Below are 24,402 nucleotides of genomic sequence, written 5' to 3'. Positions count from 1 at the left end.
AAATAGAATGAGGAGTCATGGGATGAGGGTGAAAGGGATTTGGGAGTAATCTAAGGAAATATCTTTATAGAGAAGGTGGTAGATGCATGGAACAGTATTCCAGTGGAAGGGGTAGAGATAAGGACAGTCTCTGAATGCAAGAAAGCATGGCATAAGGGACAGTATCTGAGGGGACTGGTAGTGATTGTAGAACTGAGTAATTGTGTGGGTAGGCAGACTAGATGGGCAATATGGTCTTTCTGCCATCACATTTCTATAGATTCCTTCATTAGGTCTTTCTCGCCAGCTCTTACCTCATTACCCTTTTCCCACCCAGTCTTGTACTTGCTTTCTTTTCCTTTCCCCAGGTTTCACCCCACTGCACTCACACCCTCTTTCTAAGTCCACTCCAGTTCTCTCCTCCTGGCATGATATCCCACAACTGGCTTGCTCACGCTTCCTTCTCCCTAACTCCACACTCCTTCCCCTGCAGGCTCTCACACCCATCATTTGCTCTTCATCCCTCCCAGCTTGCATGGCTCAGAATGCTATCTCCTGGGGCTGCACAAGCCAGCAGGTGTGTGGCAGCAGTATCTTCCTGGCCTGCCCTTTGCCACCTCCTTCCAGGGCTGTGCAGGCAGACTGCTGCAACAACCTTCTTAGTCTGCACGTTTTGCTCCTGTGCCTCCTCTGTCAGGGCCCATGATGCCACATTTTGCACCAGAGGGGGAATTCTGTGTAAATTATGTGCTGCACAGTTTTGCAGAATTCCCCGGGAGTAAGTTAAACTGCCATAGAACTCTTGCGTTTTATTTTCTACAACAGAAGTATGTAAAACTCATCGGCGTTTGCCCTGCTAGATCTGGTATTCACCATTGGGGAAAAACCTACAATGTTCGGACTAGAATTTTTCTCATTGAATCCAGGCATGCTTTAACTTGGAGGGGTATATTAGACCTCATGCTGTTTGAGTGATGCTAAGCTGAGATCAACCTTGATAAATGTATTTTTTTAAATTCTGCTTTTTGACATGTCAGAGCAGGTTATATTTAGGGACTTCCCTATCCCCAAAGGGGTTTACAATCTGTTCGTACTTGAGGCAATGGAGGGTAAAGTGACTTGTCTAAGGTTGTCAGGAGCTGCAGTAAAATTTGAACCCTGGCTTCCCTGGCTCATAGCCCGCTGCTCTAAACACTATGCTACTAACTTTCACCTTCTGTGCTTCAGAATGGAGCTTTTGCCATAGCTCATGATCACAAAATAGATACTGCACTTGTTTGGGACTCTGACATATTGGTGCTTTAAGATTTTGAGGCATATTCAAACTCCATCCCTCCTAAGACCCCTTTTCTGTTTTTCTGAGATACTTTTCATCTGCATTCATTAAAGAATTGCCTTTATTTGTATTAATATTTCTCACAGGACAAGCAGGATGGTTGTCCTCACAAAAGGGTGACATCGAGGATGGAGCCCACCACGGAAAACTTCTGTCAAAGTTTAAACAGAACTTTGACTGGCCCCTACTGGGCATGCCCAGCAAGGCACTGACCCTGCAGCCAGCAGGGGTCTCCCTTCAGTCTTCTTTTTTCCGCGCAGCAGTTGCCACGCGGTGAAAGGAGCTCTCTAACCACGTTCCTGACAGGAATTTGGAAGTTAATTTCCTAAGAAAATTTGCCCCTCAGGGGCTCCCTTCGACAAATTTTTAGTCATCTTACGGAACCCGGTAAGTTTTTTGCCTTTTTCCATCGACTACCGTCGATTTTGGCCCTTGAGGCCTGTTGGCACTTACCGATCCCCAGCCTAAATTTTGGCTTCAGGCCATGGCAACGGGGTTCCGCCGTTGTCCGGATTGTACCCGGACTATGTCCATCACAGACCCCCACAGGGTTTGTGTAATGTGTTTGGGTAGTGAGCATGATGTCCTGACTTGCACCAAATGTGCCTTAATGACACCCAAGGGTCGCAAAGCCAGGATGGAGAAGATGGGGCTCCTCTTCCATGCACCCACCCCAACGCCATCGATAGCATCGACGTCATCGGAACCGGCACCGTCGAAGTTGTACCATCATCGTCAACCCTCCGGTGACCGTCCGCCATCGATCGCTTCTCGGCCGTCGACTCCCGTCCCTTCCCCGGATGGGCGAGGGGATCGGAAGGAAAAGCACCGCCATCGACGGCACAAGTCTCGGCCTGTCGAGGATCCACAGCCATCGACCTCTGCTCAAGCCGAGCCACCGACAAAGAAGCCGCGAACAGACCGGACACCCTCCACGTCTTGTTCGCCGGCATCGAGGAAACCCTCACCCTCCCGGGGTGCGGGGGCCGTGATCCCACGGTTACGGTGGTCCCTCCGGCCCTGCCTCAGCCTCCCTCTCCCGTCGAGCCGGGTATGGTTACCCCTGGTCTCCGGGCAGAACTGGACCGGCTGGTCCAGGAGGCCATCGAGAAAGCGATGAAGAAATTGCAACCTCCATCGGCACAGTCTCCGGCACCGGTTCCAGTGCCGCCCCCGACACCGGCACCGGCTTCGCCACCGAGGAGGGAACCGACCACCGAGCCGTTGATACAAGCGCTAGCACCGCTACTGAGCCGCATGGAGGCGCTCATGACGGCCCTTCCATCGGTGATTCCAGTACCATCGACAACACCACCGTCTCCGACTGGATTTTCATCGGCAGGAGAAACACCGTTCCGGATTCCCCCTTCCGGGGTGGTTCCATCGGTGCCTTCTGGTATATCTCCACCGATATATCCTTCGGTTCCATCCATTCCACGCCAGGCACCGATTCCATCGGCAGCACCGAAGCCATCGATGCCATTTCTGGTTCCACCTACGGCACCGATTCCACCTCTGTTTCCATCGATGCCTTCAGAGCCTCAGCCAGGTCCATCAGGGCTACAAGCCCCACTTGATCCCTACGATACCTGGGGTGATGATGATGATACATCTTCTGACACAGATTTGCCTTCGCCACCATCTCCTACAGAGAGTAGAAAAAGATCTCCTCCTGAGGATCTATCTTTCATTAATTTTGTGAAAGAGATGTCAGAAGTTGTACCTTTCAACTACAATCTGAAGCTGATGACAGACACCAGATGATGGAACTCCTTCAATTTCTGGATGCTCCAAAAATCATCGCTTCCATCCCTATACACCAGGTGTTTTTGGATCTGCTCAAGAAAAACTGGGAATCTCCTTCATCAGTGTCCCCAGTTAACAAAAAAGCTGACTCCACCTACCTTGTCCAGTCAGCACCAGGTTTCCAAAACCTCAACTGGATCATCGCTCTGTTGTGGTTGAGTCCGCGCAGAAGAAGGCCAAGCGTCTTAAGCCACACTCTTCTACCCCACCTACCAGGGACAACAAGTTCCTAGATAGTGTTGGACGGAAAGTCTATCATGGAGCTATGTTGATTTCACGCATAGCTTCATATCAACTTTACATGACTCAGTACAACAGAGCCATCCTTAAGCAGATGCAAGACTATGCTGACACGTTGCCAGACCAATACCAACCGCAGCTTCAAGCCCTTCTTCACAAGGGATTTGAGGCAGGGAAGCACGAGATTAGGACTGCCTACGACATATTCGATGCTTCCACAAAAGTTTCAGCCACAGCCATCTCAGCCAGACGTTGGGCTTGGTTAAAATCATCCAACCTTCGCCCAGAGGTTCAGGATCGTCTTGCTGATTTACCCTGCTTAGGCGATAATTTGTTTGGAGAGCAAATTCAGCAGATTGTGGCGGAGTTAAAAGACCACCATGAGACGTTGAAACAACTCTCATCTGTCCCACCTGAGCTGACCTCCAAGCAACCGCAAAAGAAAGACTCTAAGAAGTCATTCTTTCGACCACGCCGTTATTAACCTCCATCGGCCAGGCCTCGTCCAGCTCGATCCTCTACTAGGCCTCAGCCGCGTCAGCCTAGGAAACAAAGGCCTACTGTAGCCCCTCCTCCTGGGCCTGCGGCTGGCCTTTGACTCCCCTGTAGGGAACACATGCCAAACCCCTCTTCCGGACATCCCTGTAGGAGGTCGACTGTACCATTTTCTACAACCTTGGTTGCAGATCACCTCAGATCAGTGGGTGCTAACAATTATCGCACAGGGTTACCACCTCAACTTCATAACTCTTCCGGCAGACTCCCCGCCTCTTCAAGCGTGGAGTCTATCCACCCATTTGGCTCAATTACAACAGGAAGTATCCCTTCTTCTGCAATCAAATGCTATAGAACCCGTTCCTCCCTCTCAACGAGGCACGGGATTCTATTCCAGATACTTCCTAATACCAAAGAAATCAGGGGGACTACGTCCCATTTTGGACCTTCGAGCCCTCAACAAATACCTTCAAAAAGAGAAGTTCAAAATGGTAACCCTAGGCGCGCTGCTCCCTCTGCTACAAAGAGGGGATTGGCTGTGCTCTCTCGACCTCAAGGACGCTTATACCCACATTGCGATCACACAATCCCATCGCAAATATCTGCGGTTTCTAGTAGGTCACGACCATTATCAATACCGTGTCCTCCCTTTCGGTCTGGCTTCTGCCCCACGAGTCTTTACCAAATGTCTCGTAGTGGTAGCAGCATTCCTAAGGAAGGAAGGTGTCCACGTCTACCCATACCTGGACGATTGGCTAATCAGGGCCTCCACCCAACAGATAGCTCAATCCTCCCTAAAATTGACAATTCAAACACTCCTTTCCTTAGGGTTTCTCGTCAATTACGAGAAATCTTGCTTAGTCCCGTCTCAAACCTTATCCTTCATTGGGGCAGACTTGGACACCTTACAGGCAAAGGCTTACCTTCCTCTTCAGAGGGTCCACACCCTAATGTCCCTGGCTCGCCAGCTCCAGTCTCAGAACACTGCCACGGCTCGCCAGTTCCTCATTCTCCTAGGGCACATGGCATCCTCGGTTCAAGTCACTCCCATGACCCGACTAGCCATGAGAGTAACACAATGGACTCTACGACACCAATGGATTCAAGCTTTTCAGCCTCTGTCCTCCATAGTCACAGTCACACAAGCGCTGCGCCTATCCTTAACCTGGTGGACGACTCAGGTCAACCTCCTTCAGGGCTTACCCTTTCTTCCACCGGATCCGCAAGTAATCCTAACCACCGACGCTTCTCACATCGGTTGGGGAGCCCATGTGGACGACTTTCAAACCCAAGGGTTATGGTCCAAAGAGGAAGCCGAACACCAGATCAATTTCCTGGAATTTCGAGCAATCCGCCATGCGCTCCGCACTTTCAAAGATCATCTCTTTCATCAGATAATCTTAATCCAGATGGACAACCAAGTGGCCATGTGGTACATAAACAAGCAGGGAGGCACAGGCTCCTTCCTTCTGTGTCAGGAAGCTGCGCAGATCTGGGCGGAAGCCCTCTCCCACTCCATGTACCTCAGGGCCACTTACCTGCCGGGAGTAGACAATGTATTGGTAGACCAGCTGAGCCGTGTCTTCCAACCACACGAGTGGTCACTCGATCCTCTGGTAGCGACCTCTCTGTTTCACAAGTGGGGTTCTCCCCGCATAGACCTCTTTGCGTCCCCTCAGAACCACAAAGTGGACGATTACTGCTCTCTCATTCGGAGCCAGCACTCTCGGCCGAGGGATGCATTCTCCCTCAAGTGGACAACCGGTCTGCTCTATGCATTCCCTCCACTCCCTCTTGTGTCAAAGACTCTCGTGAAGCTACGCCAGGACGGAGGAACCATGATCCTGATAGCACCTTACTGGCCACGCCAAGTATGGTTTCCAATACTCCAGGATCTCTCCATCCGCAGGCACATTCCTCTGGGAAAGGACCCGCATCTGCTCACTCAAAACGACTGATGCCTCCTCCATCCCAACCTCCAAGTCTTGTCCCTGACGGCATGGATGTTGAAAGGTTAGTCCTTCAGCCTTTCAACCTTTCAGATTCCGTTTCTCGGGTCCTGATAGCTTCACGAAAGCCTTCCACAAGAAAGTCTTACTCATACAAATGGAAAAGGTACACATCATGGTGCACTTCTCAGTCCCTTGATCCCCTTTCCTGTCCAATCTCCAAATTCTTGGACTATTTATGGCATCTCTCTGAATCAGGTCTTAAAACCTCTTCTATCAGAATGCATGTCAGTGCGGTAGCCGCCTTCCATAACGGTATTGGGGGTAATCCTATTTCAGTACAACCCCTAGTATCACGCTTTCTTAAGGGCTTGCTCCATCTAAAGCCGCCCTTGCGTCCTCCGGCCCCATCCTGGGACCTTAACCTGGTTCTTGGTCGTCTTATGAAACCTCCTTTCGAACCTCTGCACTCCTGTGACTTTAAATATCTCACTTGGAAAGTGTTATTCCTTTTGGCTATTACTTCAGCTCGCAGGGTTAGTGAATTACAGGCCCTAGTTACCTATCCGCCTTACACTAAGCTCCTGCAGGACCGCGCGGTACTCCGCACTCATCCTAAATTTTTACCTAAGGTAGTTTCTGAGTTTCATATCAATCAATCCATCATACTACCTATCTTTTTTCCCAGGCCCCACTCCAACTCTGGAGAGCAGACCCTGCATACCCTAGACTGTAAACGAGCTCTAGCTTTTTACCTAGACCGTACAGTTTCCCATAGGAAGAGCACTCAATTATTCGTCTCTTTCCATCCTAATAAGTTGGGACAACCTGTGGGTAAGCAGGCTCTTTCTTCCTGGTTGGCGGACTGCATTTCTTTTTGCTATGAGCAAGCTGGCATTCCTTTTCAAGACCGTGTTAAAGCACACTCTGTGAGGGCCATGGCGACGTCAGTGGCACACCTTCGATCGGTGCCGCTTCCTGACATCTGCAAAGCTGCAACCTGGAGTTCTCTCCATACCTTTGCAGCCCATTATTGTTTGGACAAGGCTGGAAGACAGGACTCCATCTTCGGCCAGTCTGTCTTGCGTAACCTTTTTCCAACCTGATGTACCAACACCCTTCCACCTACCCGGTTGGGTGCGGATGCCCTTTCCCAAATTTCTCCTCACTTATTGTGCCTGCTGCACACCGTTGGGTACATTTGGTGCAAGTCGGGACATCCTCAGCTCGGTACTCACCCATTTGTGAGGACAACCATCCTGCTTGTCCTGTGAGAAAGCAAATGTTGCTTACCTGATGTAACAGGTGTTCTCACAGGACAGCAGGATGTTAGTCCTCACGAAACCCGCCCGCCTCCCCGCGGTGTTGGGTTCGTTTTATTCTTACTTTCTAGGCACTGCCTGTAGCTTTGAAAATCTGACTGAAGGGAGACCCCTGCTGGCTGCAGGGTCAGTGCCTTGCTGGGCATGCCCAGTAGGGGCCAGTCAAAGTTCTGTTTAAACTTTGACAGAAGTTTTCCGTGGTGGGCTCCATCCTCGATGTCACCCTTTCGTGAGGACTAACATCCTGCTGTCCTGTGAGAACACCTGTTACATCAGGTAAGCAACATTTGCTTTTTGTTGCAAATAACTGTTTCATATGGCCCCATTCATAGGCTTATCTGGAGAAGTAATTAAATGTAACTGTTCTTCTCCAAAGATTACATTACAGTGGGAAGTAGAAACAACCTGAATATTGTGTATTGTTGATATGAAGAACTGATAGTGATTTTGACAGCTACAAGAAAGTATGGAGAGAAGAGCAAACATTAGTAAACTTTATTGCAACATACCTGCTTTTCTGCTACTTAGTCTAGTGTGTTTACTTCTCATGATAAGCCTATGAATGAGGCCATATAAAGCTAGCTAATAGTCATTTTCAACAAAAATATTAACAGATACAAAAATGGGCAATTTTTTGAAGGTAATCACTGCTTCTTTAATATACTTGCTTTGAAGCTGTTCAAAGCAAGTATAAAATTTACAAATGGTCCAAGCTGTTGGACCATTTGTAAATTTTATTGCAGCACAGCTGCTTTTCTGCAATTTTTGACAGCTATGCATGTGATTTTTCTCTAGAAAGTTTGGGATTTTCCAGCAGGTGGCAAGATCATATGACCCAAATATATCTATTGTAGTGTTATGCTTTGGTAACAAATTACAAATAGTTTAAACATTTTGCTCATCAATGACATTACTTATTTGCATTTCTAGGCTACACACTGGTATCGTTTAGTTCTCAATCAGATCTCCTTTAAAAATGCTTTGTGGCATGAAATGGACAGACAGCTGAGCATTACTGGAGATGTAACGCATATTAACCCTGCCTGGAATGAACATGTTCATAGTTTTGTAACAAACAATCCATTGCCTGATCCTGAGGAATTTGTTCATCTTGGACAGCTGTCTTATCTTCTTTCTGAGCTTCAGAGACTACCAGGAGCACAATTATCATATCGGTATTTACAAAACACATCCATATTTAAAAATGGAGTATACCATGCCTTGTTTATATTAGGCCTAAAATTAGATAAGTGATATTTCAGAGGTCTTACAATGTAATGCAGTTAAAGTAACCAAAAATAAAAAGCCCCCACTGAATTAACGAAGCTCAAGTGAAGCAAAATTGCATTATATTGCTTAGATGTAAAAAATACTAAAAATATGTGAAAGTGGATGGTGAGGGTTTCATACTAGTATCAAATCATTAGAAATACCTATCCAGGTAGCTCAATGACTCATTAACCACCCACTAGAATATATATGAAAAAGTGTAATGCCTCAAACACCATAAATTTTTGAAAAAATAAATGTTCACTAAACAAAATCAATTTAACTGTGAAATTAAATCTGTTCCAGATTAAAAAAAATTTTTTTCAGATATACCCATATATTCCCCATGAATGCTCTCAATATATTCTTATAAGCATTACACTTAGCTCAGGCAATATATTAGCAATGAATGCTGTCAGGATCTGTTCTCACATATTCCCAATAAATGTTTCTCAAGAAGTACCTCCGATGAATACCTCTCAAGATCTGCTCCAGACATGGCCAGGTTTTGGAATGAATCCTTCATTAGGGGATGTATAAATTGAAAACCAATAAAAGGAATAACCATGCTTGTAGATCAGAAAAAATGTTTTCTAAATAAATTAGTCGCTAAAAACTTCAAAATAGTGGCAAACACGGAAAAGTTTTTCTCATATAATATTACCGGTAAGCAGCATGAAAATGGCTGAACCAACTCCTGATTCAAACTCTTTTATGTATAACTGAACATGGGACTTGTCATTCACATTGGTCAATTTCATTAAATCAATGACCAATCACATTCTTCATTTAGATCCATGGGATGCGTAGTGTGTAAAGTGAATATCCAGTATTGCTCCTGGTAGTTTAACCGCTTAAAAAAAAAATCACTTCTGCGGATGGTAGGAATGATTTGTTCAGTGACTGTTCACTTTAGATAGGTTCTGTCTTTGTGGACGTATTAGGCCGAGATAGATGTTCCATCATTCTGGTTTTAACCATACAGCTGGTGCGTCTCTCATATAATTTTGGGCAAGGGCATATGATATACACTACACTTGGTGACGGATTTACGTTTCACGTGATAATCTGTAACAGGATCTTGCCAAGTATAGCCTTCGATAACTTTATCACGCACACTGCAATGATTGCATTTAGTGTGGCTACCTGCTGTTGTAGTTTTCCTGTAAGTGAAATATGAATGCACTACACAATCATGTATATTGGAGCCTTGGGCTGTAGCTATCAAAGGAGGCTTCTTAAAGATGTCATGAAGTGCCAACACATGCCAGTGTTTTCTAATCTATGAGGCTTATCACTGAAGAAAGTTTTTAAAAAATGTATGGTGTTTGAGGCATTGCACTCTTCATATCATATTCTGGTGGGTGGTTAATGATTATACATGAGTCATTGGGCTACCTAGCTCAATATTTCTAATGATATGTACTAGTATGAAACCCTCACCATCCACTTTCACATTTTTAGTATTTTTTAAATCTAAGCAACATAGTTCAATTTTGCCTCTCGTGAGCTTTGATAATTCAGTGGGGGCTTTTTATTTTTTGATATTGATATTGCACTCCAATGTTGGTTTTCCATATGCAGTTAGTGTACTCCTCTTGTGTTAAAACCTTAAAGAACCAATAAATATGGTGTACATGAGTTCTCAAGACATACAGGTTCTTCCTTCACATATCAGGAGTATGAAGAAGGAACTTGTGTGGTTTTGAAAGTTCATGTAACATAGTCTCTTGTTTTGGCCTTTTGAAAGGTGGTATACAAGTTAGTGCCCAAAATGAGATGTTCTTGTTCCCATAACAGAAAGGTCTTCCAGCCTAACTTAAATAAAGGCCAGGACTGTACTTTGTATATTCTACAGGTTTGGGAGAGGTTTTTTCAACAGGAAACATTTGAAATGCCAGATAGCAGTCAATTGATATATTTAAATGACTTCACCACCCCTTACTTAGGATTTGGAGTTCTTGAAACATCATATAGAACCTATCTTGTGGCATTTCTTATAATGAATTTATGATGTGATTAGCTTTAATTACAAGCAGGGGTATTTTTTTGTTTTTCTCTTCAACTATTTCAGTAATCTAAAATGGGAATGTGCTATATGGAGTACTGGTCTGAGATTTTAGTATCCTATTCTGCTAGCTTTTTCTTGATATGGTCTTAAAATAGTGGATGATTTTCTGAGCAGGTCTGTCCTATTGTAAAGAGATTTAGATGCGATACCTAAGAAATTGACAGCCGGAAGTAATGATGTGTAGTTCTCTGCATTTGGCTGCCAAACTTTCAGGTCTAACTGTCATAATTTGTACTCCTTTTTAGCCCATTGTATTCCCTTTTTATTACATTTAAAATGGTTACAATCTTTAATTTAAAATTAGTGCTTTCTTGTACTGGTGGAATACCAGGCTGAAAATTTAGTGTGAAGAACCTGATTGTATATCTAAACTTTTGTTTTATAAGATTTTGTAGGCAAGCCAGTGTATGGAACATTAAAACTGCTACACTTGTAAGCATTAATGCTTAGTCTTAGTTTGTTCATTCTCTCACCTATTTCAGTTTTCACTGCTTTTTTCTTTTTGCTTTTTTAGCTGTCTTGTTCTATGGCAACTGTTGACATGTCATGAACAAGTTCTACCAACTGACCTGCAACAGGCTATTTATTGGCAACAGAGCTTCTTGGATTTCCACTCTAAACCATATTCCTTGACAGAAGATGCTAAAATAGTTACCAGTGAGCCTAAAGCAGTAAGAGGGATTTTCATACCGCAGACATTGCTTCAGAACTGTCAGAATAACTGTAAGTCTTCTGTGACTTCAAATAGGAGGCACTCTTCATCTTCTGGTCAAGGTCATAAAACTAGAAATGAGTCTGAAAGAGTTGAAGATGCAAGTCAAAGAATTGGAGCGTCCATGCAGAATATTGATCAGCTTGAGAAAAACATTTCATACTGGAATATATCAACTGGAAAATCCTTTTCAAATTTACCTGTTGAACTTAGAAACCTCAACCAGGCATATGCAAAAAGTAATCATAAAGCCCAATTGAATACACATGGGCAGGAAAATATTTTTAATCCAGTCTCTATAGACAAGAAAATAGCCAGCAAGTCTAAAAAGTTGGAGTGTGGTACAAATATAGCAACAACATTGAGAATCAAAGGTCAAAGAGACACTCATATAGAAAACTGTAATGTAAGTGCTACCCAGTCTGCTAGTCTGCTTAATCCTTGGTTAAGTTTGCCTTTAGAGGATCTTGACCAACCCTATGTTACAGTAATGTTTGAAAGCCCTTTGCCTCAGATATTGCATGATAAATCCAGCTTTGTACATTCCAAAGACAAACTGTCCCAACAAATATCTAGTGTCGTGGACTTCAGTATTAACAAGCAGGTGACAACTCGATCAGTAGAAATTCAAGTTTCTGATACGAGCTTGAACATTTTTGCCTTTCGTGAATGTGCTGTCCAAACTGATGACTCCATTTGTTATGAACCATCAGACTTTCAGGCCAGTAAATGTGAGCTAAGCCCAGTTAAATTGGCTCTCTGCAGTACTTTTAATGAGGCAGAAAGACTGCAAGATATTAATGATTCCAGCAAAAGTATCATCTGGGACAGCTATGATCTTCATCCATCTAGACTTCTGGAAAGCAGTAAAACAAACCAGTATGTATGCCTTTTTAATTTGAACATGCAGTATATTGGGTGAAGGAGGGATTTTCCTAAGAGCATCTTGAACAAAAATCTTTGCCTGTGATTTTCTGAGGTATTAATATTTGATATAGTGCAAATAAACTGGAGCAGTCAAGCAATTAACAAAAAAAGCAACATACGTAACAAAATCAAATAAGTGACAATACTTGATTGAGAAAAGAATCCCCACCAAAAGTGTTGCGTGTTTGCAATTGTCTGCCTATAGGGAGAATGGTAATTAGAGTACTCTATCTTTACATTTTTTAATATGTACTTTAAGGAAAATTTCTGGAGTTCCTGTGTACTATCACATGTAAATACTATTAGAGATTTTTGTAACTTTTTATTGGGTATTTTTACACCAAATTATCTGTATCTGACAAACTCCTCAAAACAGGATACATTTTTCAAGTAACCAAGAACTACTCACAAAACTGGAGAAGATCTTTATTCCTTCTCCTCCTCTATACCAGCCCAGATGTGTGGGTTGTTCCTCTCACTAGCAGATGGAGGGTAGATGGCACAGCTTTCTCTATGATGTCATTACAGCTATTGTAGTCCAGAAAATTCCTCAGTATTTTCTACTTCCAGCAAATGGTAAGATGTACTTGTAGTACCTCAAGATCTTTTCCAAAAAGGCCTGCCTACTCCTTGAGGTTGGAGTAAGGCAGGGGATTCTCCAGTGTCCTAGGGCCAGGCTCCTGTTTTTCTAATATGAAGGTAATGTGCCCCCTCAGATGGTTCCCTACCCCAGAGGGATTTTGATTGAGCCTGAGGGATTAGAGTTGACAGATTTTTTTTTTATTTTTTATTTTTTTATTTTTTTTTTAACTTAAAAAAAATAAAATTGAGGATTCTGAGTCTGCTGCCCAAGGTTCCCTACTTATGGCTTCTCTGCCTTTAAATATTTATTTAAAAAATACAACCCACCATAGGAGAGCAACTAAGGAGCAGATTGAGGTTCTTTTTGTGTGAGCAGTGTTACTGGCATTGAGGGTAAGTTCCACTTAAGTTTTCTTTTGGGGGGAGGGGAGGAACTCCTTCCATACCAATCTGATTTTACATCCATGCTCCTTAAGAAGAGCTTCCAGTGCTCTGGTTATGGCTGTAACCACGCTGCTGCTGCTTTCGGGATTTTGTTTGGTTTGCTCAAATCTAGAGGAATGTCTAAAGAGTTCTGAGGTTTCTTTCTATATCAGCAAGGCTGGCTGCTATAGGAGTTAAATCCTCTTTCTGCTCGAGAAGCAGGATGCCGGGATCTAGAGTCTATATTTGGAAAAAAAAACCTTTTAAAGTGAGAAAAAACCAAATCATAAACACATACTAATTTCTCACTGGATGTGGGACATATGGAAACAGATTTACTGTGATAGTCCAGCAACCATCATAATGCACTGGGTTCCAGGAAATGTACCAGATAACCCATAAGAGCTGAAAGCTTCTATGTGCAGAAAGATATAATTGATTGCTTTGGATTACAAGCTAGACACTTGATTAATTTGTGAATTAGAATCATACTTAGCTTAAATATCAATATTGAGTGCCACTGAATGCCGCGTTCTCAATATGAAATGCCGCTAGATCTAGAGTCAGCATCTTCAGCAGGAACAGCTGCTATTTTATCTGCAGGTCTCTCAGAACATAACCCATCAGCTATCTGGCACTGCACAACTCTTCGTCTATCAACCCCGGCGCTATTTACAATCACTAGACAAAAATCTCCTCGAGGTTCCAGCAGTTAAAATCATGAGATTGGAAATGACCAGGAAATGTCCCATGCATGCACTATACTCTGTAAAGACATTTCCTTAGATTACTTCTGAGTCTACCACTTTCACCCTCATCCTATGACCCTTCATTCCAGAGCCTCCTTTCTATAGAAAGAGGCCTAACTCCTGTGCATTAATACCTTGGAGGATTTACTTCCATCATATCTCCCGTAACCCGTCTGTCCTCCAGATCTTTGTCTGTCCCCATATGTCTTAAAAGGATGACCATTGACTATTTTAATAAGCATCCTCTGTACTGACTCCATCTGGTTTAAGGTATATTCTTAGAAAGTGTAGTTTCCAGAATTGTACACAGTATTTCAAATGAGGTCGCACCAGAGGCTTATACGGAGCTATATCGCCTCCTTTCTTCTGACCATTCCTCTCTTATATACCCAAGTATCTTTCTGATTTTTGTTGTTGCCTTATCCACTTGTTTGTATCTGATCAAGGTGGCCTATTACCCCCAGATCCCACTCTTTATTTATTTGTAGAAGAATTTCACCCTCTATGAGGGCCAAATGCGTAACTCCATGTTTTGGTTTTGTATTATATCTTAGCTAAACTTACCACTGCCAACTGTGAAGCCTGTCACCTGTTCTTTTGAATTAATCTAAAACCTATGGACCAGTGTCAATTATATTCTTAGTTTTCATGATTGATTTTGTAATATTAATATATCAATCTGGTACTGTACAAGGTGATAAATCGCTATCAAATTCTGGCCATATGTCACCAGCTATAATCATGTACCTATATAAAAACTGCTAGTACAATCCTCAAATGTGTACAGTCTGAGTAAGCAGTATCTTATCTTTAAAAAGGTATCTGCACTAAAAACATTCAAAGAAAAACCACTTATCTTCAGTAGACTTGTGACAGTGTCTCTAATCGCTGTATTTCTGCAACATGGCTGTTTTGTTCATTTATATCAGCATCACTATTAATATTGTCCCTCTAACCGTAGAGGACTGAAACTCCCTCTGGCCAGTAAGATGGATCATATGGAACAAATGTTGATGGAAGTTCACTCCCGGTAACCACTCGGTGTCCTGTCTTCTCTCCTGAGTCCATGACAAAAAGCTGAACCCTTCTTTCTTAAACAACCCAACCCTGCAGCATTTCAGCGTAACTCCATCTGCATCAGTGGTATGTTCTTCATATTTCATCTGGACAAAACTATCTCATGTCTGTATATACAGAGTTGCAATAAGACGATGCATTGTCAGGTTGGTTGAGATAGCAGTGTTCAGCTTTTTGTTATGAAGTCAGCAGAGAAAACAGGACACTGAGTGGTTACTGGGAGTGAACTTCTGTCAATGTGTTCCATTTGATTCATCTTTTATTAATCTTAGACATGTCAAGGTCCAAGGTGATGGTTATCAAACTAAGGTCTGCCACCTTTTAAATGTTAGACTACAGTGTGCAAGTTTGTCCACACATTCATCAGTCACTGTTTCCTTGATGTTAACCTCCTGCATGGATTCTGGGTTTGAACTCTGTCCTGCCATCTCATTTGAAGTAAAACCCATCTTCCAATTTCCTAGGACCCACTCTTATTGTTTTCCATGGCTGTCTTTTTGTCTTCCTGGCTTTAAGGCTGCAAAAATAAGGCTCTTTTTGATAAAATGTTTGTTCTACTTGTTTGCATTCATATCTGACATCTTTTATTTGAAGATAGTCCTTAGCTAGTTTCCCCAGTATGGCTTATTGTAGCAGGCTGTTGTCTGAGAAAGTAATTGCTTACATGTAAATTGTTCTGATAACATTATAGAGAGTTACACTATCAACCCCTTCAGCTGGGAGTTCTTATTCCAGTTGTACAAGGTAGTTTATGTTGAACAATGAATAAGAGGAGGAGCAGATTGGTATGCTGGAAAACTCCGTGCATGCTCAACTTTCTAAGAAAGCTGCGTAAAAATTAAAAAAAAAAATCCTCTGAACCAATATGACTCATTTATCTAGCTCATTGTACAATCATCTGGATAATTATATAAACTTTGCACATATATTACACACTTCTATTGTGTTACTCGACATACTCAGTACTGTACAAACACAAAAGACAGTCCCTGCTCATAGAGCTTACAATCTAATCAAGACATCGCACCATTTTTCAGTGTTTGGTGCTCAGAGGCCTGGATTATTGCAATGCTGTATATGTGGGCTTGCCCTACGGCATACTACAACTGCTCCAGTTTGTTCAGAATGTTGCAGCACAAATTGTCTAGTGTCAAATTGTGGGACAATATTACACCTGTTCTCGCAGATCTTCATTGGCTTCCAATCAGATGGTGAATATCTTACAATCTTGCTGTCATCATTTTTAGGCTACTAAGTACATATCATTGCAGGTGGGTCAGCTCTTTCTTGAGTCTACAGACATCCATGTTCTCTGAGATCTGCTCATGAGAACCTTTTGGAGGTCCCAGTGGTGAAATTGGCTCATCTTAATATTACCCAGGGATAGAACCTTTTTAATTGCAGTTTTCCTGGCGTGTAGCCAGATGGACTCAGAACGAATGGGATAGTATCCGCGTGCTAGCAGTTGGAGACTGATCTGACGTCAGCACGGGGGTATATATATCCCCACAGGAAGCGTAGCAACTCAGTAATTTCCGTCTCCAAAGCAGTTTGGAGTGGCTGCACGCTAGTTGAGCGTGCTTTCCAAGACTACTTTAATTTTTTTCTCTTTTCTTATATTTCTAGATTTATTTATTTATTTATTTAAAAACTTTTATATACCGGTATTAGTATGCATACATCATACCGGTTTACAATGTAACTTAAAAGGCAGAAATTACAATGAACAGGGAGGGCGAACAAGGAGGAGTATACAAAGAGCAGGAGGTGGAGGAATTAAAGCAATAAATAAAACTGCAACGGACTATTTACAGGAATATACAAGGCGTAGGCAAGATACTTGCGGAAGTCAGTGTACTTAATCAGGGTAGGCTTGTCGGAAGAGCCATGTTTTAAGTTTTTTTCTGAACTTGGCGTAACATGGCTCTAGCCTGAGAGTGGTAGGGAGGGCGTTCCATTGTTTAGGGCCTGCAATGGATAGTGCACGGTCCCTAGTAGAGGAGAGGTGGGCTTTTTTCAAAGGGGGAATGGAGAGGGTGCCTTTGTTGACAGTGCGAGTGGGTCGTTCAGTGCGTATAGGACGAAAGGGTTCATCCAACCAATTGGAATTGTGCGAGTGGATGGACTTGTGCACTATGGTTAGAATTTTGAAGAGAATTCGGGATGCGATGGGGAGCCAGTGGAGTTCTTTGAGTATAGGGGTAATGTGATCAGCTTTCCTTGAGTTGGTGATGACCCTGGCGATGGCATTCTGGAGCATTTGTAAGGGCTTGGTGGTGGAGGAGGGTAGGCCGAGGAAGAGGGCATTACAGTAGTCCAGCTTTGAGGAAAGGGTGGCTTGGACGACGGTGCGGAAGTCATGATAGTGGAGGAGGGGTCTGAGTTTCTTCAGGATGTGAAGCTTGAAGAAACCTTCTTTGAGGATGGAGTTGATCTACTTTCCGTAACACTTCGAGCCCCGCGTTCCTGCGGTGATACCCAAAGGTCACTCCCCCAGTTGAGCTGCCCGGGGCGATTCCCGTGGTTCCCCCAGAGGTTAAGTCCTCGGTCCGGCCGAACCGCGGCAGGGACACAGCCCCCGGACGAGGTTCGGGTGAGGCTTTCGAGGCGCCTCGGTCCCGGCGTGGACGAGGCAGCGGGTGCATATCCTCAAACGCGGTGGTGAAGGTGGTTGCCCGCTCTCCCCGCAGCCGGAGACCGCCTGGGTTCCAGCCGAGAAGCGCCGAGGTTCAGGTGAGGCGTACATCTCTTGTTTCGGGTCTCAGAAGGAACAGAGGATCGGCGGCGTGGCACGCCAAGGAGGGCGCCATTTTGTGGGCCTCGTTCAGGTAGGGCGCCGGTAATGGGCGCAGGTTTATTCCTCCTTCTGCATATGTTGCCTTATTGCTGAGAGCAAATTGAATGCTAGTGAGCGTATGTTGCTAATCGCATATTGCTGACCGCCTATTGAATGCTATTGAGCGTATATTGCTGATCGCATATTGCCGAACGCATACTGAATGCTAGTGAGAGTATATTGCTAACTGCATATTGCTGAAAGCCTATTGAGAGCCATAGGGCGTGTATCGCTAACGGCATATTGCTGAGTGCATATTGCATACATTTGGGCTGTTTTCTTGGCATCCTATTGCGGAGCCCATATTGCGCATATTATTATTAGTATTGTGCACCTGTTTTATTAAGCGCCCATAGCTGCCGCATATTATTCTTATTGTGCGCCTGTTGTATTAAGCGCCCATAGCTGTCGCATATTATTCTTATTGTGCGCCTGTTGTGTTAAGCGCCCATAGCTGCCGCATATTATTATTATTGTGCGCTTGTAGTATTAAGCGCCCATTGCTGCCGCATATTATTCTTATTGTGCGCCTGTTATAATAAGCATTCAGCGCATATTTTTCAATGGATCAGAACGCAGCAGCGTCTTCAGTGACGGCGCCACCTGCTTCAGGCATTAAAGCCCTTGGCCTCTGCTCGGCATGCCAGCTTAGGGCCACGCGCAGTGAAGAGCCAGACTCCCTATGTGCCCAACGTGAGGAGGCCGTGGGACCCTTAGGCCAGGACCGGTCTCAGCCACGATTTGTTGACAGTTCTCCAGGGGCTACCCCGGATTTAGGGGGCAGTCTCGACCAATCTGGAATCCCGGGGGATCTTGTACCCCAGCGATTAGAGGCTGCTTCAATTTCCTGGGTGGATCTCTTTAAGGGGATTCATGCCTTCGTACAGATGCAAACGGCCTCCCGTCCGGGCCCTGTGGTTCCTGCGGTGGCTGCGACTACGGCGGCTGCTGTGGCGGCTGCTGCGGATCCCGTTCCTGGACCCTCACGCCCTTATCGCGAGCGGGACCTCCCGCCGCTGGACAGTCCGGATCAGTCAGACCAGCAGGTCTCACCGGACGAGTCCGAACTCCCGGACGAGGGGGACCTTCCCCCAGGGATCGAGCCATATAGAACCATGAGGCGGTTCTTCCCCAAGGAGGATCTCTCCGACCTGGTGTCTGTGTCTGGCAGAATTGGATATTACAGGTCCCAGCGCTTCGGTGCCCTCCGCGCAGAACCCCCTCTTGAAAGGTCTTCGTCCTACAGCCCGCCATTTTCCATTCTTGCAAGCAGCACAACAATTGATAGATTTAGAATGGGTGGCACCAGCGGCTTCTTTCAAAGGGGGCCGGGCTCTGACGAGCATGTACCCATTGGCACCGGCTATCCAGGACCTGCTGGCGTGCCCTCAGGTGGACGCCTTGATTAGCGCTGTGATCAAGCGCACTACCATTCCAGTTGAAGGGGGGACGGCCCTCAGGGAGCCTCATGACCGGCGACTGGACGCCATTCTGAAACAGACCTTTGAGGTGGCAGCTCTATCTTTGCGGATCGCAACTTGCTGCACAGTGGTGACACGTTCCTGTTTGTCACAGGTCAGGAACAACGCTCCAGCAGCAGACATGGAGTCCGCCCTTTCGTTCCACGGACGCTGCATCTGACCTGGTCCGGACTACAGCCAAGGGGATTTCTTCCTCCGTAGCTGCCAGGAGGCAACTCTGGATCCGGAAATGGTCAGCTGATGCGCCTTCTAAGACACGACTCACCAGATTGCCCTTTAAGGGCTCTTTTCTATTTGGCAGCGACCTTGATAAACTGGCCAGTACATGGGGTGCCTCTCCAGTGCCTAGACTGCCAGAAGATCGGTTCAGAAGGGGCCAGCGCGCCTTTCCAAGGCCCTCCAGGGGCAGGAGTTCACAGCGCTTTGTTCCTTACAGGGGTCGCTACTAGGCACCACGTCCGCAGGCCAGGAATCGGTCCTTTCGGACCAAGCAGCGCAAGAGGAGAGCGGGCTCAGGTCCCGGCCGCACCTCCCAATGAAGTTCCGCCGATTCATCTGGGGGACGGAGCCATAGGGGGCAGGTTAACCCTCTTCTACCCCAGATGGGTCGAGATTACGTCGGACCAGTGGGTCCTCGCCATCATCCGAGAGGGGTATTATCTGGACTTTCATCATCTCCCTCCGGACAAGTTTGTGGAATCGTCCTGTCCCATACACAAGAGGGCAGCATTGGAAGCTACCCTGGCGAGGCTCCTGTCCTTGAAGGCCATCCTCCCAGTACCTGCCTGGGAAGTGAATTCTGGACACTATTCCATTTATTTCATGGTACCCAAGAAAGGGGGCACCTTTCGGCCTGTGCTGGACCTCCAGTCAGTCAATCGATACTTGTGGGTACCAAGGTTTCGCATGGAGACTCTGCACTCCGTCAAGGCTGCAGTACAGCCAGGGGAATTCCTCACGGCATTGGACCTGTCAGAGGCATACTTGCATATCCCGATCCATCCGGATCATCAGCGCTACCTACGCTTCAAGGTTCTAGGCCGCCACTTCCAGTTTCGGGCTCTGCCCTTCGGGTTGGCCACGTCACCACGGACATTCACCAAGGTGGTCGTAGTGGTAGCAGCGGCACTCAGGCGGGAAGGGATTCTGGTCCATCCCTACCTAGACGACTGGCTGATCAGGGCGAAATCTCGAGAGGAGAGCCTTCGGACAACCGACAGAGTTATCGCCCTTCTGGAAAGCTTGGGCTGGGTAATCAACCTCAGCAAGAGCTGCCTACAGCCTTCCCAGTCCCTGGAATACCTGGGAGTACAGTTCGACACCCGGGCGGACACGGTCAGTCTCACTTCCAAGAGAAAGTCAAAACTTCAGCAGCGTATCCAGTATTTGATGGGAGCCAGTCGGCCCATAGCCTGGGATTATTTGCAGGTTCTTGGTCTCATGGCATCCACCCTGGAAGTGGTGCCTTGGGCAAGGGCCCATATGAGACCTCTACAACACTCCCTGCTCTCTCGCTGGAGCCCCCGTCTACGGAACTATTCCACGCACCTGCATCTGCCAGCCAGAGTGCGGACCCAGTTGCGGTGGTGGTTGCAGTCCAACCACATGAGCAGGGGGTCGAAGATGTCATCACACACGTGGACTTTGCTCACCACAGATGCCAGCCTGAGCAGCTGGGGAGCACACTGCGAAGAACTCACTGCACAAGGGTGGTGGAACAGAGAAGAGTCAGCGTGGAACATCAACCGTCTAGAGGCCCGGGCAGTCCGATTGGCATGCCTTCGATTTGCTCACAGACTGAAGAACAGAGCAGTCAGTGATGTCAGACAACGCCACCACGGTGGCATACATCAACCATCAGGGCGGAACCAGGAGCAGACAAGTATCTCTGGAGATCGCCCCACTGATGACTTGGGCAGAGGCGAATCTGCAGGACATCTCCGCCGTCCACATTGCCGGGAAGGACAATACTACAGCAGACTTCCTCAGCAGAGAAAGCCTAAATCCAGGAGAGTGGCAGCTGTTACCCACAGCCTTCCAGATGATTGTGGATCATTGGGGGATTCCGGACATGGATTTACTGGCGGACAAGTCCAATGCTCAAGTGCCCAGATATTTCAGCCGCAAGCGCGACCCGTTCTCACACGGAATCGATGCCCTGGTCCAGCCATGGCCTCCGGGGACTCTGCTATATGCCTTTCCTCCGTGGCCTCTGCTGGGCGCCATCATCCACAAGATTCAGAAACACCAGGGCCTAGTTCTTCTAGTGGCACCAGACTGGCCAAGAAGACCCTGGTACGCAGACATGAGAAGACTACTGGCAGGGGAGCCTCTTCCCCTGCCCCCTCTCCGGGACCTTCTATGTCAAGGTCCCATCCTCCACAAGGATCCAGTTCAATTCTCTCTTACGGTCTGGCCATTGAGAGGGCTAGACTGAAGAAAAGAGGTTACTCGGAGCCCGTGATTGATACACTCCTCCGAGCTCGCAAGTTTTCCACATCCCTCGCCTACGTGCGCATCTGGAGAGTATTCGAAGCATTGTGCGACACTCATGGCACCAATCCACATGCGACCACAATCCCTATTGTGTTTGGATTTCCTGCAGGATGGACTTCAGAAGGGTCTCTCCCTCAGCTCCATCAGGGTTCAGGTGGCTGCGCTGTCTTGCTATGGTCCCAGGAGGGATGGCAAGACCATCGCCAAGCACCCAGATGTTTCTCGCTTCCTGCGAGGAGTCGAGCATATTCGTCCGCCACTGAAGTGGCCTGTGGCTTTGTGGAACCTCAACCTTGTTTTGGATTTCCTCGCGGGGTCCACCTTCAGACCCCTTCGGGGCCTATCTCTCCTTTCTCTAACCTTGAAGATGGTGTTCTTGTTGGCTGTATGTTCAGCCCGCCGCATGTCAGAGCTACAAGCGCTGTCCTGCTGTGATCCATTTCTCAGTATCACTCCTGAGGCTATCCATCTTCGTACCGTTCCTTCCTTTCTGCCGAAAGTGGTTTCACAGTTCCATCTTAACCAAACCATATCCTTGCCTACCACGGCGGGTTTGAAGAAATCTGAAGAAGGGCGTGTATTACGCCATCTCGACATTGGCAGATTGCTGCCCAGATATTTGGAAGTGACACAACACCTACGAAAGACTGACCATCTGTTCGTCCTGCATAGCGGGAAGAAGCAAGGTGAAGCGGCCTCGCGGCCCTCCATCGCCCGCTGGATTAAAGAAGTTATCAGAGCAGCTTACGTAGAAGCCGGGAAGTCTCCGCCTCTACAAGTTAAGGCTCATTCTACCAGAGCACAAGCGACATCCTGGGCTGAATCCAGGCTGCTGTCGCCGGCAGAAATCTGTAAAGCGGCGACATGGTCCTCCCTCCATACCTTCTCCAGGTTCTACCGTCTGGATGTCCAGGCCAGGGAGGACTCCGCATTTGCGAGGGCGGTCCTACATGGTCCTCAGGCAGCCTCCCCGCCCAGGCTGGGAGTAAAGCTTTTGTACATCCCATTCGTTCTGAGTCCATCTGGCTACACGCCAGGAAATGTTGAGATTACTACCTGATAATCTCCTTTTCCTTAGTGTAGACAGATGGACTCAGCATCCCGCCCAGCTGCCTGTGTACATGGGTTTCACCGATTCAAGGTAAGCCATGTCTTCTGTTCCATAAGAGCGTACACTCTACCTGGTGTCAACGCCTTCCGGTTGGGACTGCTGGCGGTCTCCAGCTACTATCAATCGGTCAGGGGAATCCTGTTTTCACTTTTCACTGAGCGTCAGTACACATTTCCATAACAGCTTTTGCAAGGAAGATTACTGAGTTGCTACGCTTCCTGTAGGGATATATATACCCCCGTGCTGACGTCAGATCCATCTCCAACTGCTAGCACGCGGATACTATCCCATTCGTTCTGAGTCCATCTGTCTACACTAAGGAAAAGGAGATTATCAGGTAGTAATCTCAACATTCCTCATTGTGGAACTCTCTCTCTGAGATCAGGACAGAGCCATGTTACAACACTTTTAAGAAGTCCTGCAATGTTTTGTAGCTGTATGCTGGCCATGTCTTTATGAATTCTGCTATTTGCTGTTTTTGTGTAACTGCTCAGAAATTTCCATGATTGAAGTGGTATATACATTTTTAATAAACCTAAGACAAACATACAAAGCAAGAGACTTAGGAAGTTTCATATACAAAATGTTAAGATGTTGAAAAACCTTCCTTTTGAAAACAGCATAATAAATGAGCCAGAATGGTTGAGTGACTGGGATACCAAAGAACAAATTCACCTCTGTAATATTGAGAGCCTACTCAACAAAGCAGAAACAGTCTTGCAGGTAAGATATTTGACCATTGTAATTTGTCTTTTTAGTGCTTTATGTTCAAACTTTCTCTGATTGAATGTAGCAGTTTAGAACATAAATCTTGATGGTATCCATAAATGAAGCACTTTCTCTTGGGGGAAAGAGGAAGAAACAGTTTAAGCACAACATAACCTGAAAATCAGCGTAACCATCCATTTGCTGCCCAAACATTAAAATATCAACTTGACCAACCTACTAAAGCAGAGGAGAAAGATCAGAAAAGCTATAGTCTGAGGGAAAACAAGTATCAACTGGAATGCACAGATTAGGCAATCCTTTAATCCTGATAGCATTGTAGCCTGATTTAAATTAATCTCTCTAGACTGCATGTCTCCTGTCTACTCTGGTTTTCAGCGGTCTCTTCTGGTACAGCAGAATATCTACCGGTAGTTAATATAGATTTTTGTACTATACTTTTTTAAAAGCTTTTGTTCATGTTAAGTTGGTTGGCTTTTTATTTTGTACTAATATATGAAGTTGTAACTTTCCAGCATCAAAATCCAAATTTGTAATTGCTCAGTACACGGTATAAAAAAAATCTCACAGCCCTGTTTGAAAATCTGATTGCCTATAAGTAGCATAAAAAACTATTTCTGGGATTTTCAACTTCTGTGAGTTTAGTATATTGCAGGGGTCCACAAACTAAGGCCCATGAGTTGTACCCAACCCACCATGCTTTTCCTTTGCATGGCTGGATCTGGCCCTTAGAGGAAGCTTTCTTATGCATGCAGTAGCAGAAAGGCTAGCAGAGATTCCCATGCCCTACCAACAAGTAAAAAGCAGTCCAGACC

General features: G+C 45.8%; 1 protein-coding gene across 15 annotated transcripts in view; it reads left to right on the top strand.

Moving 5' to 3' along the window:
* The window catches only part of LOC115087836, a 251,264-nt gene that overhangs the window by 84,873 nt on the left and 141,989 nt on the right, over nucleotides 1-24,402 (top strand). For 14 of the 15 annotated variants that reach the window (XR_003855628.1, XR_003855627.1, XR_003855626.1 and 11 more), the window contains 3 exons: nucleotides 8,058-8,302; nucleotides 10,982-12,058; nucleotides 23,482-23,584. The exons of the other annotated variant lie outside the window; for it this stretch is intronic. Coding sequence is in view for 11 of the 14 variants with exons in the window: in XM_029595454.1 (XP_029451314.1) it covers nucleotides 8,058-8,302; nucleotides 10,982-12,058; nucleotides 23,482-23,584 (1,425 nt within the window). In the remaining 3 variants the exon portion in view is untranslated. The remainder of the gene's footprint in view (nucleotides 1-8,057; nucleotides 8,303-10,981; nucleotides 12,059-23,481; nucleotides 23,585-24,402) is intronic. 15 annotated transcript variants of the gene reach the window in all.

The sequence above is a fragment of the Rhinatrema bivittatum genome, chromosome 3 (genome assembly GCF_901001135.1).
Source record: "Rhinatrema bivittatum chromosome 3, aRhiBiv1.1, whole genome shotgun sequence".
Lineage (NCBI taxonomy): Eukaryota > Metazoa > Chordata > Amphibia > Gymnophiona > Rhinatrematidae > Rhinatrema > Rhinatrema bivittatum.
This window is presented reverse-complemented; position numbering and strand designations above follow the sequence as displayed.